At 37.5% G+C, this 13,363-nt stretch overlaps 1 protein-coding gene across 11 annotated transcripts in view; it reads right to left on the reverse strand.

The window, feature by feature from the left end:
• NAV3 (neuron navigator 3) overlaps positions 1-13,363 on the reverse strand; it is a 544,137-nt gene that overhangs the window by 95,071 nt on the left and 435,703 nt on the right. For all 11 annotated transcript variants that reach the window (XM_057429345.1, XM_057429347.1, XM_057429346.1 and 8 more), the window contains one exon: positions 10,644-10,763. In XM_057429345.1, the coding sequence (XP_057285328.1) occupies positions 10,644-10,763 (120 nt within the window). The remainder of the gene's footprint in view (positions 1-10,643; positions 10,764-13,363) is intronic.

Raw genomic sequence — 13,363 nt, forward strand, 5'->3', positions numbered from 1 at the left:
GAATTCTTCAGAGCAGACATGGTTCATCTTAACATAAACCAAAAGCTAGCTCTCTAGCTATGTTCCCACTACAGTCAATAGAAAGAGATAAGAGCCTCCAGGTGGCAGTTCATGAGTGGTGAAGATTATACACCTTACTGACCACTTACCTCTCAGAAACCATTACATGTCCTCCAGTAACCCCAGACAGTCCACTCATTAAATTTTGTCTACTTTGTTACTTGAATCTGGCAATAAGTAGCTTATAGAAAGATCTAGTCTTGGTTTAATAAAGAAATAAAAATTAAGATAACTACAGCCTACCTTTATTCCTCATGTCCTGTTCCTAAAGTTCACAATCTCACTACTAAACCTGTGTGTGCATTTCTGATTTTTCACTCATCTCATTTTCACTGATGAGAAGATATGTAATACATAACATAATGTTTTCTGTCACTGTTGATTCTTTTCCAGAATCTGTTAAAATCCTATCCATTTAAAAATCTTAATTTCACTTTTAAGTTAGCATACTGAGTATCTGATAAAAAAATCATTGCATATTATAATTTAAAAGACTCTGGTTTATATCAGTAATAGATAGCGTTTTCTAGATAAAACACCGGGGAATGATGAACACCTCCCCTGTTGATTATTATTGCCCATGACACCACGCTGTGTGATTTGGTTGATATGCTGGAAGGAAGGGATGCCATCCAGAGGGACCTTGACACACTTGTGAGGTGGGCCAATGCCAACCTCAAGAAGTTGAACCTATCCAAATGCAGGACCTTGCACTTTTTGGGTCGGGGCAAACCCAGGCACAGCTACAGGTTGGGTGGAGAAGTGATTCTAGAAGTGGAACTAGATGATCTTAAGGTCCTTTACAACCCTAACTATTCTATGATTCTATGCTTATTGTACTGAAAAAAGGGGGCACAAAATGGAATATAGAAACCTTTAGAATTAGATTTAAGTAATGTTAAGTTTGATGGCTTTGTAACAGTAGCAATGGAAAATTACTGAGGTGCATGATACATAGAGAAAAAAAATAGAGTACAGCTAGAGAACATACTGAGAATTGTCACAAGATAAATCGTTATAGTTGACATAGTTTAAGAAAAACAGTCTAGAAGAACAGGGCTCAGGGATAAGGAGTATCTGGGAACCGCAGGTGTCCAGGATGGGCTCCAGTTAAACTAACTGATAAGTAGGAGGATAGGAGGATTATTATGTCTCTGGTGCTAACGAACCAATTAAACTGGTATGAGCATCTACTGCGCATGCTTCAAAGGCTACCAGCAGCGATGAAGATCGTTGGAAGAAGTAAACGACCCTCAGAGACCACCACCACAATTCTGTACGCATGCGGGGAACTTTCTGGAAAATGATGTAATCCATACGTAGCCTCACGAATATGTATGTATGCCCAGTGGCTATAAAAGGACGGCTTGTGTGGTAGTGGGGAGACACACGTTAGGAAGAGCTATCCCCCATGTCTCCTGGCGCCGCAATAAAGAATACCTGCTTGTCAGCTTGAAAACTTTGTTGGCAAGTTTGCTCCCAGAGTTTTCTCCGTATCAGTACTTCCCAGGGCAATTTAATTATTTCCAGCACTACACATGCTTTTAAACTGCAGTAAAGCAATTTTTGCTTCTGTAAGTTTACCTACACAGCAGTTAATAAGGTTAGCAGCCATTTTACATTCTATTCTGCAAAATGAAATAGATTTAGAGCATAATGCATCCAAAAGGAATATAAAAGAAAGTTCAGTACATTGAAAATTAAAGCTGATGCACATAGGTAGCAGATAAAAACCTTATTTGTGCAAGTAAAATACAATTAAGCAAAGCTATTTTTAAAATTTTAAATACTGTATTTTAGATTATTTAATCCACTAAGCAGGTTTGAATTATAACTATACTGTATCCTTTTGTAAAAACCTTCTGTAAAATGCATTGGGGGTTCCACTCTTTCAGTTTACACATCTGATCCTGCTTAAGTTGTTATGACAATCTTTTGTTTACAAAGGAAATCTTTGAAGACTTAATATTTTAACAATTAGATACAGATGAGATTAGTGCTGTAACTTCAAAAGAAAACAAACTCCAAGCACATTGCTGCACCAAGCATTTCCCTGTGCAGAGCTGAAGTTGTCACAAGGGGCTCAGGAGGGGCAGGAAGCCTCTACCAACAGCACTTGGAGAGCGGATTGAAGAGGGAGGAACATCTTTTCCTCTCTCCATCAAAAGAAGACTCCAAGGTGACAGAGTTAAGATTTATAAGTAAAATGTTGATACAAGGAAACAGAGGGATTTTTTTTCAAAGAGGAAGGTTAACACATGTTGCACTCCACAGCCAGCTTCCTGCAGCATGGGGTATTCTCTGAACTGGCTGTCAGTTTTTCTGCCACACTGTACCCTTCCCAGCTTTCCCTTCACACTTTCTTGGTTTGAACACTGCCTCTAGCCAGCCAACAGGGTCGAAAGTCCATTTCTTTTCCCATAAAATAAAAGGCTCTCATGTTTTTTAACCTGCACAGCTTTAGGAACGTCCTTCCTTACATTTACCCATAGATAAGCCATGACCAGCTTCTGGCTGTATTCTGGCTATCTCTTTTAGCAACTAATGATGAAGTTACCTTGCAGTGCAATTGCCAGTATAAAATGCATTGAGTATCAGTGGTTTCCTGCAGCCCTATGACAGAATGCAGTACTGTTGTGCTCTAAGATCAGCATATTGTAAGGGAAAGAGTCAAAACTTTGCAGTTTGCCTCTTTCGCACTGTAAGCAGCCTTACAGCTCAAGCAGCAAACATGCACTTGCACCCTTAAGATGCAAAGCTAAATTTAAATTTACCCTTCCTTCTACCTACCTGTTTTGTAGCCCTGCCAGCTAGGAGGAAGAGCAGGTGTACAAAACAGCAGCAAGAAGCTGTCAGAACAGATCATTTTACCCTTTTCTCATTACCTCTTTTGGGTAGAAAAAAGTGCAGCATGATGTGGTTCTCCGTTTTTCTTCCTGTTTCTTTTCACTTTAGTGGTCTGCTGAAGCTGCCAAATCCAAATGCTCTTTAAAATGAACTTATAATTATATATATTTATATTAAATTCAAGGTGAAGGATTTTTATAGTGTTACAAGTTAATTACTTTTCTATGATAGTGTTAATTGGAACATTCTTATAATTCATATGTTTAGTTTGCCAAGCACGCATGCATATGCATACTACAAACTAACTCAATCTGGTAAGTAGCTATTATAAAAACAGTTCTTTAATAAATGACTTAAATAAGAAACAAGAATATTTTGCTCCACAAGGAAGTAGGTCTCTCTGAGGCAGTTTAGAACAGAAGACAACTTAGCGATCACAAGCTGCTGCAACTCCAATACTAAATTATCACAATCACAATTTTTCTATTAAGTTTCATGAAGCATAAAATGTGCCGTGTTTGTTAATGTTGGAGCTGTAATCTCAATTGCACCTATCTTATTGCAAATTTCAGTATTTTTTTTTAATAGCCATATAGGAGAATCAAATTACATTTTTTTCCTCCAGCCATCAAACAAATCAAAATATTTTAAAGAACTTTTTATGTTTCTTGACTTCAGGACTCAAATATGTACCATACAGGAGATTCAAGTTCTTTAGTCTTATATTCGAGCCTAGGGTATTTTACATACTGATTTAAATCTTGTTACCTCTGCCTTATTCTAACGCAAAGGAGGCACTACCTTAGTCTTTGCTGATAACAGTGAAGTAAGGTAGTGGACCAAAATGATGCTGCTGCTGAAACTGTAAACTGAGCCTTAGGTAGCTTCTATTAAATACATTTGTACTCCCTTCAGAAGTAGATTATAAGCAAAATAAACCATCTGCATTTTTCCTGAAGGGAAGTATCAGTAATCTTTTTACATATTATGAAGTCCAGCCTCACTTCAAATTATTTGAAGTATCTACACCAAACTTCAAGAAAAGCAGAAACAAAGAATGCAAATGGATTGCATGACATTAATACCTAGCTCCATGCCATCTACTTTGAAGAAGTAGATTTGTAAGAAAGAATGTTGAATGTGTCAGCTGTAAACAGCCAGCCTTTGGTTTAATGACCCTACAGCAAACTATATGCTCAGCTTATTTAGCATTGCACGAGAATGTGATTGGCTTCCATTCCTTGCCAAAGTTTAAAAACTTATTTTCATGAATTCCTTTTTCATATAAACTGGAATTAGTTGATATTGTCCCTCTCTCTGCCACTTGACAAAAATTGAAAAAGAGAGAACTTCATCATTCATTTCACATAATCACTTGCAGCTCAGTCTTGTTTTAAAGTAAACATCTGCCATGCACTGTTCTTGCCTTTTCTGAATGTCATTTCCTTATGTAAGCTGGGTGCAAAGAAATGTGTCTGCAGACATGATGTTGCAGGATCATGACAGTTTAATGTACTAATGACAACATGCTAACAATGCAGTTTGTTTATGTTACTGATATTAATAAAGTATCTGAACCTAAAAACACACAGCTGTGAAATGTTTCCATGTTTTGGTTTGTGGTTTGCAATTTCTATAGAAATTTAAAGCAACCTCACAAAATTAGATCAAAGTCCAGTCGCTCTCCTTACTTTGTATTGTCCAAACCCTGACTTTCAAAACCATGACCAGAAACAAAGTCATGTTCAATTAAAAAATACTATTCTTTCGAAATTAATAATATTGTACAAAATCACATTACTGAAAATTTTATTTCTCATTATGGTTTTGAAAACAAGGTATTTTTTCTCAAAGGATCCTGGATACTTAACAATATAATGAGCCAAAAAAACATGAGTGATCCCTTTGACACAATTATTCTGCTCTTCACGCGGGGATACACACATATTTATGCTATGGGTACTTAAATTTAGTATTCTTACTTTGCAGAAACAATAAAAACTGAGATACACATTGAAGTAGATACTTCTAACTAGCAACTTGCTTGATAGCCTAGCAGATGCCAGGATGTGGAAAGATTTACACCAGAGATTCTGAAAATGCAGGATCATTTGAGAATAATAAAAGTAAATGTGGGAAATGTTAACAGCAACAGCTGTGAAAAGCAATTATGGAAGATTAAAAGCACAGAAGAGAGCAACAACAGTAAAACCAGTTTAAAATTTGAATTGCTTTACAAGAGAGATTCTTTCATTATGGTTTCTGGAGATATTTGAGCAATAACTGTGAAAACAGTGAGGTATAGATATGTATAGTATTTCAGTATCCTTAAAATCTACTAATACTGTAAAATCACAACCAGGAAAATCATAGAAGATCACACAACTGTATGAACCATGCTGTCTTTAAGGTCTATAATGACTTTTTTGGTTGTGTACAGAATAGCAATCATAGGCATATTTATTGGTGAAAGCAGGTGCCACACAGAGCAGTAGATTTGTAGCAAAACTCAGTTTTTTCCTTAGAAAGTCTTAGACAGCAAGAAGAAGGTGTATTTTATGTTTTATTATTTACTGTTTCACATCTATGGGATGAATAGTTTGACTGCCATAGACAGTGGTACCCAGAGGTGGACACAGCTGAAATGTAGATGGCTGAATGTGTCTACACAGTGAATAGTTCAATACTGTGGCATATACTTTTTGTTTAACTACCCGTAGTACATCCTGCTTTGATACCAGTTTGCGAACTGAACAGGCGGTAGTTGCAACATGGCAGAAACACCACACTAACACCAAACTGCAGAGACATGGCAGAAAGCACAGCATTATTGCAGTGCTGAAATACAGATTACACAGAAGCATCTAGATAGAAAGGCAAAACATAAAGTATTCCTGCCCACTGTACAATATCTCAAAGGATTATATTTCAAATGGCATCAGCAATTTCAATGCACTGCCCAAATTTTACTATATGAGACCAGGCACTGAATTCTATCAGGATTTTAAGTTACTGTTCATGATGTCTCTCAGCCTTTTCTGCTACCAACTCTGTGATGCAGGGCCCCCAGTTCAATACCCCTCTGAACTCTGGAAAAGTTCCTTTTCCAAAAGTACAGTATTCCAACTCAAGGCTCATCTATTCAGACAAACACCAGAAGAAGACTTAAAGTCATTCATCCAGGAAGTTAGCTAATAAACTACAGGCAAAATCTGCTATTATTTTATTATAATTATAATTAATAATGTATTATGGTGATTACAGTTTGGCTGAGAACAAACAGGCCAGTCTGAGAAAGTCTGAGATAACTGCCAAGTCTTCTGTACATGTGACAGATGGTGCAAGTATTTTAAAGACTCCCTGTGCATAAAAACTGTGTAGCAGGGGCTCAGATTCAATGCAACAGCAAAGTAACTGAAGCGGGTCATGATAAAAGCACACTAAGGAGCATAAGCTACCCTTAAAGCTTTGGGTTTCATCCAAAGAGAAGGTGAAGAAGAAAAAAAATAGTGCATTCAAGGGATGTGAGGGGTAAGTGGCTGTGCAACTTATGCTGACTGTTGACTGACGAAAGTGAATGAAACTGTGGCTTTTGATACTGTGCACTAAATTCAGCAGGTATAGGGGGTGGAAGGACAATTTTTGAACTCAGTGGAGCTATATCTGCTTCTAAAATGGATTGTTTAAACTTCTCTAACAGTTTTTATGGAAAATACAGGGTGGTTTGGAAACACTGCAACTTACTTTTCAATAAACCTTACTCTTCCCAAGAACATAATTCATTTTGTGAGCTTACGTCTAATCTCTTTTGGCTCATCTTACTTTGAAAAGGGTTTTGAACTCAAAGAATGTTCCTGAAATACTCCCTCTAAGAGTCCCAGAAGGCAAATGCTAGAGTGTAGAGGAGGAAGACAGAACAAGAAATGAAAAGTAACATCATATCACTGAGAACTCTCTCGGCCACATCTCAAGCTGCAGAGAATCCATCTTCCTCCCTAATTAACTTCTTATGGTATCTGAAGCAAGGTAACTTGCAAGGAATAGAGATTTATAGACCAAAAAAAAAAAAGAGTTCAAATTAGAAAAAAATCAAAAGAAGAATGTTACAACCACTGACATCTGATGCTGCCAGTGTCCCTTAAGCCTTTCATTGACCACTTCTTTCCCTAGAACAAACAAATACACAGTATTCCTTTCTACAGCAGTATGCTTTCCAGAGCAGTATGCGAGTAATATTTAAGACTTGGCTTATGTTGAATTTATGAATTTAACTTTTGATGAAGTTTCCCTATGAGCAATTTAATAATATGATTTGCATGAGCTCTCTCAGGCTATGTTTCCACATGAAGATCCTTCAACCCTTTCCTTTTTAGCAAGAACTGGAGATGCAGGTTCTGTCTGAGACCAGTTTGGAGTGGAAATAAACTGGGGACCTGCTTGTGTTTTAACGCCAGTTAAATGCCTTTAATTTCAATGATTTTTTCCTGATTTATCCATGAAATGAGAATCAGTCTGAAAGTATGAATTTGCTAGAAATGGCATTACTCTTAGAGATATAATCAGCCCACCTATCTGAAGAATATTGAGCTGTCAGCTCACAAAATGAAAAAAAGTCTTAAAATAGAGGCAGAAGCTGCAATTTAGGTTGTCAGAGAAAACCAAAATTCAGTTTTCATGAAGAACATGGGTTTGCTGTCAGCAGAAGTTGCTGGCTCAACTGATGGACAGAATACTGAAACTTCTCTCCTGCCTGCTGATGTAAATCAGATATTTGCAGCATATAATTTATTTCTGTCTGCATAGAGATGCCAGCAGAGTTCTCTACAACAGAAAGGCCAGGGGAAATCACTGCAATTATGAAAAAAGTTTAAACTAATGATACCATAGTGAAAATGCATATGTTCTTCACATATCTACAGGGATGACAGAGAGGAGAATAATTCTCTTTCATGGAAGTTCATCACACTGGTGGCAAGGCGTATCTTGAAGCCCCCATGCAAACCCTGTCATTTTTTATTCAAAGTAGAAAAAATAGTATCTAAAAAGCTATATGAGAAAGATGAAATCTCAGGTACCCATGCTATTGTGAAGGACCAAAACATATCTTGCCAAACAAAGCAAGTGTCTCAGCAACCTCTATTCCTTTTTCCACCTGATTTCGTATCAGAAATGTGACACATAAGATCAATATAGACTTTTGTGTGTGTGTGTGTTTGACCTTATACAGTTTTTTTGTGACCCATTTTGGCAAGCATGTGTTTTGTCATCAACAGAAATCATAACATATTTAATTTTTTCCACTTTCTAAACACCTTTTGCTGCTTCAACTAATAGCATACACTTATAGACAAAGAAACCCCATCTGTATCAACAAAGGATGATTAAGGCTGTAAAAATCAAGCACTGAAAGGTCAAGAAGTGCCAAAACTGCCTGAACATCTACAGTATAAATCTCCCATGCCTGTACTTTATGATAAGCTTCTAAATTACATGATACCATATAGCATGTTCCATGACACCCCATTTAGAGGGTCGAGCAGAGCACAAGAGTCCAGCTTTCATTCTTTGCATAAAGGAAAACATTCATTACAAAGTAAATTGTATTTCACATTTGTAGGATTTAAGCTCAAAAATTAATTTGGGGCTTGCTCATGGAGTTTGCTAATGTCAAGAGCACCTTGCAAATGCACAATGAAGACAGAATATAGAGATTTTAGTTGTTGAGATCAGATAAATGTTTCCTGAATACACACTAATTTAATTTCTTTAAAAGCCTTGACTTTTGCATAAAATTGGTCAACTCAAGACCCAAAACAATCTCCTGATGAATTTGAAGTCACTGCTCCACAACCTGGCAAGTGCTAGACTCAGAAAGACTCAGAAATAAGAGAGTAGTTTTTAGCACAACATTTTTAGCCAGTCTGACAAAGTTGTATAAACGAACCAAAATAGGTTTATGTACTAGGAAATGCTGGACAATCTCATTAATTGAGAACTGATGATAGCCTCCCTGTGTTCTCACATGCAAAACATGCATGCACCTGCGCACTATATAGAACAAATTAACACACACATTACTAAATAACACCTTAAAGCAAAATAAACACAAAGTGTCTGAGTGGCATCTAGAGCTTAAGGAATACTAGAAAAAAAAAAAAATCCCTTCTTTTGGACCTTTTTTTTGCTTGGTGCATGGTTTGAAACCTGGGTGTGAATATTGCATGCTGGGAAGAGCTCTAATAACTTCACTCCCAGGTGAAGAAAAGATACAGACACACATAAAAATAACTTCACTCCCAGGTGAAGAAAAGATACAGACACATACAAAAACGTGGGTGCTAGCAACATTCTCTGTTTTTAATTACACGATTCCCAGCTTCTGCATTTTCCACCCTCTCTCCCACTTTGAGCTTAAGGTTCCTGTTCTCACATACAGAGCTCCACAAAGTCCCTCCTGCCCACATCTCATTTCTCATTTTCTCCTTCTGTTACTGCCTGAGATCTCTCCAAATTATTTTCTTAAACGCCTACTGTACTCTTTGTCTGGTCTTCACAGCACATTAATGCTTGTGTTCCAAAGAACCAAGCTGTGTTTATTTGAATTGCTATCTAAAATAGGCTTTTTCTGCAAGGTCAACAAATGCTAATATGCCAGCTAAAAGCAACCTTCTTTTTTAAGTAACTGGTTCCTTGGATGAAAATTATCTTCTTTATCCTGATGCACTGTTTGATTAATGCAGACTCTTCCTGACTTGTGTCACAGGTGTGTTTTCACCAGAAAACTTTGAAAAGTAAGAATTATATCATATGTAGATTAATATCCTAGAACTTCTTCAACTAATTTGCTGGGTTTGTAAAACCAAAGCCATTCCGTGAACCTCTTCTCCATTCCCGATTAAACACATTTTTTCCTTAAAGGAAACTTGATTTTTAAATCAACCCCCTAAAACTGAAGATTGCCAAATTTCACAGCTGCTCCTTATCTCTACAATGGTCTGACCAAAACCTCAGAGCTGACAGTTCTAAGTTCTGCAAAAGCTGGGTTATGAATATTTATTTCTCAGACATGGATACAAGCCACCAATATGAATCTACTTTAAGCTCAAAGAAAAGAAACAGACAGCATTTGGCTAATAAGCAGAAATATTAGTGGGAGCTTGTTTTTATGTTCACACCCCATATACACATATAAGGGCAGGATAGTGTTTCTTCACACTGCACAAATAATGGGATATAATCCTACTTCTTACTTTCCACTGATCACAGGTACTGCCTTCTTGACACTCACAGATGGCAAAACCAGTGGACAAGACCCTGATTCTGGTTCCAGCCAACTCCAAATGTATGTTTTAGCCCACATCATCACGCACACACAAGCTCTCTGCTGCCTAGAGGCCATGTGTATCCTTCCTATGCCCATTAATTGCCAAGTCAACCTGTAAAAATTATGTCCTGTTTCAGAGATTCAAGACTACAAGTAAGGTCTGGACTTCTTCATGTTTTCTGTCACATATTCAACAATAAACTCTTCCTAGGTCCCTTTCCATGTGAGAAATTTACTTTTTGACCACCCGTTGTGGTATTTGGTGTGTTGTGTGCTCAGAAACCTAGCAGCCTCAGAACCCTGCTTCCTCTTGCTATTCATTATGAACAAAATGGTGATATATTAGCATGTATGAAGAACAAAACATATTTGTAAAGCTCAGATAGTTTTTTACTTAGCAAAGCACTGTTACCTGTCTGCATCCACAGTCACATCATGAACCCCTCTCTGAATGACGTCTCGAGAGGCAGCTAGGTCTGGTATTCGATTCAAACTTCTTGTATATAGGTTGAGTCCTCCATCTGTCATATACCTGAAAATAAATGTGTGGTCAATCAGTGGGAAATGCAGCCATCTGGCAACCATGTTTCACTCTAAAGCTAATGGACTGGGGAATTCAAATGTTTAAGGTATGGACTGTCCTATCATATGGTAGGTTTATAATAAATATTCTCAGTTTGTATGTCCAGTGCAGGGAGATCAGATATATGCCTACTTTATAGGATCATTTGCTTTTTCCTGTGATGGCTTGCAGGCAAACTTCTTTTACTAAAACATATTTAGACTGAAGCCCTCAAGTACCTTCAAAAAATTTAAGTACGTTTTAAGTACTGCATTTTTGTCAGAAAATAGCACCAGGAGTTAAGAAAAAGGCAGAACTCCAGCTAAAAAAAAGAAGAAAAAAAAAAACAACAAAAAACCACTCAGTAGCATCCATCTAAATGGGAAAGAAACTGAGAACCCAAATCCATAGTCCCTGCTGGGATGCAATTATTCAGATATGAAAGAGATATCCACTGAAACCCTTACAATGACATTTAAGAATTTGTTTCTATCTGTGCTCCTTTAGCTTGATTCCCACCACTTCACATTAAAATGAATGACTAATGACTCAAACAGTGAGTGTAGTGCTGCTTATTCACTAGAGAATCATTAAAAGTTTCTGAATTTCAAGCAGCAGCAATAATTTCTGGAATGCCTGCTTACTGTTTAGTTATCTCTAACTATCTCTATCTGTCTCTGTCTTGGTGTTTATAACTGAGCAGTACCACAAGCCTGTCCTACACTCAAGACCTGTCCATTATTTTCTCAAAGGACCTTTCATTAAACTGTCTTCATTCTTAGGCTCTTGGGCTTTTTTTTTACATTTTTCTCTTGTAATTTGTGGTGACTTTAGCGAAGCAACCTAGTACAAAGTTTGAACAAATTCATTTGTGAAGGACCGCGCACATGTATGGTACTAAATATGTATAAGTATACATATACAGAAAAACAATTTGGTGTATCTCAGTGAACCTACCCAAAGTGAAATTACAGGCTTAAAGAAGTGAAGTATGGGCCCGGTGCTAAGATGATGGCTAAAATGGTCTACTGGAGTTCACCCCCACTTCAAATGATCTGTAACACAAGTTCTCTTTGAACCATGAGATGGTGCCGCTCAAACCCATCTTTCAGTGTCTCTGAGTACACAAACATTTAAATTTAATAACTTGACACAGACTCTCAGGCACGAGCCAATGCACACACACACCACTCCCTGCAGTTCTTTCTGGGAGCTGATTAAAATGAAATCAACTGTCCCAGAGACCTCGGGGCTCATACAGCTGCCTGGGAGAACCAGCCTTCACCACCGTGGTTTGGGGTGGGTGAACTGGTGCAGATTTTGAGAGCTAGGCTCAGGTAGCATAGCCCTGTGTGACAGCCACAGTTTGAGATGGCATCATGTCCTGAGTGGCAATCTGGATAAAGGAAACCTCAGCTGCACTAAACCACAAAGGATTAGTTTGTTTATTTTTAACTAAACTCTAAGGCATTTTATGCACTGCTAAGATTTGGCCTGCAGTTCAGCAAGGGATTTATGAAAACTTGGTATCTGGAGTCTGCAGAAGGTAACTTCACATATGTTTTCAAAGGTAAATTTACAGTCATACTTGCACACTAGATTTATCCTTTTATTAAAGACAAAATTTAGACTTTTTGACAGATTATTTAGCTAGGGATGAATTATGCAGTAGGTTCCAAGGCTCTGGAATTGCATATTAAATTTAACTGTGGTTTGAATGCAATCCAGACTGTATGGATTTTTTCCTGCATAAGTAAGGCCTGATTGAGAGACTTAATGAGTGCAACAGGCCTTTCTCGCACTAATTTCTAATTACTGCTGCATTCCTGTCCCCAAGTGTTTAAAGTAATTAAACTGATAATGGAAGAGGCATAAAGGAGATAAGACTTTACATGCTTCAGTGAATCCTGAAATTTCTGAGCGTATTAACTTGTTTTTAACATTTACTTCACCTAAAAATGTTAACTGAGCAGATTGCAACTTACTATCTATTCAGTCACGCTTATTACAGATGCAAAGAAAAGTCACACAAGATGACTATATTCACCCTTTAATGTGATAAGCTAATTAACCTAACTCATCAGGCACTGCAAAGGATTCCCCAACTCATGCATCTGTAAAAGGCAGCATTTATATTACCTTTATGATAAAAGGTCTTCAGACACTAAAGTGGTACATTTTCCATATGTCTTTTCTCTGGTCTAGTAGACATGAATATAGCGCTCTACTGAAGAGCCACTGAGACTGTGCTTTGTGGACAGCTTTGTCAGCAGTGCTCCGTTCACAGATCACTGAGACAGTACACCAGGAAGATATGGGAACACGCTTTCTTTATAGTTATGCTTTTTCTAGAGATCTTGGGAGGGTGCTTAAGGTGAGACACTTCTCTAGAGAGAGCTTTTATCACAGACTTTCAGTTGTCCTTAGGAATGTATCATATCCAATTTCATCAGCCGCCATTCTCTAATCATAGCTATACTTCAAACTAAGAGATTAGACTGACAACATGAGTCTTAAATTTATACAGAGTGAAGCAGTATGGTGTGACATGGCCATGTACTCTATGGGAC

Source organism: Pezoporus wallicus, unplaced genomic scaffold (genome assembly GCF_028554395.1).
Source record: "Pezoporus wallicus isolate ANWC-B61680 ecotype Strahan unplaced genomic scaffold, APGP_CSIRO_Pwel_v1 contig_5069, whole genome shotgun sequence".
NCBI classification, from domain to species: domain Eukaryota; kingdom Metazoa; phylum Chordata; class Aves; order Psittaciformes; family Psittacidae; genus Pezoporus; species Pezoporus wallicus.